The sequence below is a fragment of the Oncorhynchus kisutch genome, linkage group LG28 (assembly GCF_002021735.2).
Source record: "Oncorhynchus kisutch isolate 150728-3 linkage group LG28, Okis_V2, whole genome shotgun sequence".
Classification (NCBI taxonomy): domain Eukaryota; kingdom Metazoa; phylum Chordata; class Actinopteri; order Salmoniformes; family Salmonidae; genus Oncorhynchus; species Oncorhynchus kisutch.
In genome coordinates this window covers 26,106,521-26,108,155 of record NC_034201.2, presented here as the reverse complement: position 1 = coordinate 26,108,155, position 1,635 = coordinate 26,106,521, and the positions used below count along the sequence as shown (strand labels likewise).

At 40.5% G+C, this 1,635-nt stretch overlaps 1 protein-coding gene across 1 annotated transcript; it reads left to right on the top strand.

Moving 5' to 3' along the window:
• The first annotated feature begins 408 nt into the window (after positions 1-408).
• On the top strand, positions 409-966 carry LOC109872821 (protein MIS12 homolog). The gene has a single exon (XM_020464170.1). It carries the CDS (start codon positions 409-411, stop codon positions 964-966), a length of 558 nt encoding a protein of 185 aa, XP_020319759.1.
• The last annotated feature ends 669 nt before the right edge of the window (positions 967-1,635 follow it).

Sequence of the window (1,635 nt, the reverse complement as noted above, 5' to 3'; positions counted from 1 at the left end):
GTTTTGGAATATTTTGTGCAACAACAGTTATTAACGTTAGTTCGCTAAAGCAGCAGTAATGTTTGGTCAGTTGTTTTATTGCCATAAACCTGAGGTTAACTATAAAAAGGTATTATTGTTGACATTAACATTATCCAACCAGATCATAACGTCTGAGAACACATTCATATTTAGCAACAACACATTGTACATTGTTACCAGAGGGAAGGAGAGAATGAGCAGGTGTAAATGCATTGTAGATTGTTTCATTTTGGGTGAATTTCTACGGGTAGGCTACACTAACATCCAGAGCACATTTCCAATGTGGTCCTTGAAGGAATAGACAGACAGCAGTATTAACCAATATACATACAGAGTAGAGCTATCCGAATGTAAACAGAATATTCTGCAATTTTTCTAGAGGAAGCAATGTCTCCCTCCTCCCTCAAGCTGTACGAGGCACAGTTCTTTGGCTTCATCCCTCAGACCTGCATGGTGAGGGTATACAGAGCCTTTCAGGACTTCCTGAACGAATTACTGCTTGTTGTAGAAGCGGTGTTCGTGAGAAAACTAAGCGGGACTGATCCCAATGGAGAGCAACTATGTTCAAGGGCAAGAGAATGCTCCCAAAAGTTGCAGATATTCCTTCAGGAACGCTTCAAACGTCTGACTTGTCTCATGGGAACTGTTTTAGTCAACAATGTCCTCTCAGTCCCGCCTAATGTGTTGTTACCTGATGACCAGCCACACAAAAAGTACTTTCAATGTTTAGAGGAGGTTCTTAATCTGGAGTCTTCCCTGGCGGAGCTGCAACTGGTGTACCAGGCAGAGGTGTGTGGCAGGCAGGCCTTGCTGGCTGAACTGGAGGAGCAAAGAGAGGTCCAAGAGCAGCTGGATGGAATCCTAAGGTGGATTGTAGAACTACAGGCAGCGTGGATGCAGGAGGGAATGGCCAGCTTCCACGACAGCTTCCATGTGATGATGTAATCAGTCAAGAAAATGCAGGCTGTCATTGGAGAGGTCAATAAGAAAAGGACTGGATGTGGACTCGTCAGCGGGATGGACCCACATGGTGTAAAATACTCAGTGGTTGTTTGAGAAAGGTATGTCACAGGTGTAATTACATTCTGACTTGGAATAGCTCCCCCTGTTCAACATAAGATACAAATAGAATTCTATGCCTTTGATGTATGAACAATTATACAATTCGTCAGACCCAAGTATTATCGGCAAGAATGTGAGCACTTTTTAAACAAAAAGAAATCATCTTTGTTTTGATGTATTTCCTTTTTGATGGCTTTCTATACATTGTAAATATATTATCCACAACATTAGAATAGTAACAGAGGCTCAAGCTGTTAATATTTTTTGAATCTCCCAGTCTTAAAGAGGAAGTTCACCCATTTTTACATGGGGCCTTATTTTCACTCTTTCTGTGCTTGTAGTTGATCCCCCAAACTGTAAAAAAAACACAAAAAAAACAAGCTTTGTTAGTCATCACTTGCCATAGACTACGTTGTGTTATGAAACACTCAACTAACTCATTTCAGAATCTTATTCTGGATAATGTCTCTGCACAAAAATGTTGTGAAAAACATTCCTTTGTCCTATAAATCCATATTTGCATAGTTTAGTTGTAAACCGCATCATTCAAAC

Bases quoted from the DNA above. Each gene is read 5' to 3' on its own strand.
- LOC109872821 (XM_020464170.1), top strand. From the start codon at position 409: ATGTCTCCCTCCTCCCTCAAGCTGTACGAGGCACAGTTCTTTGGCTTC.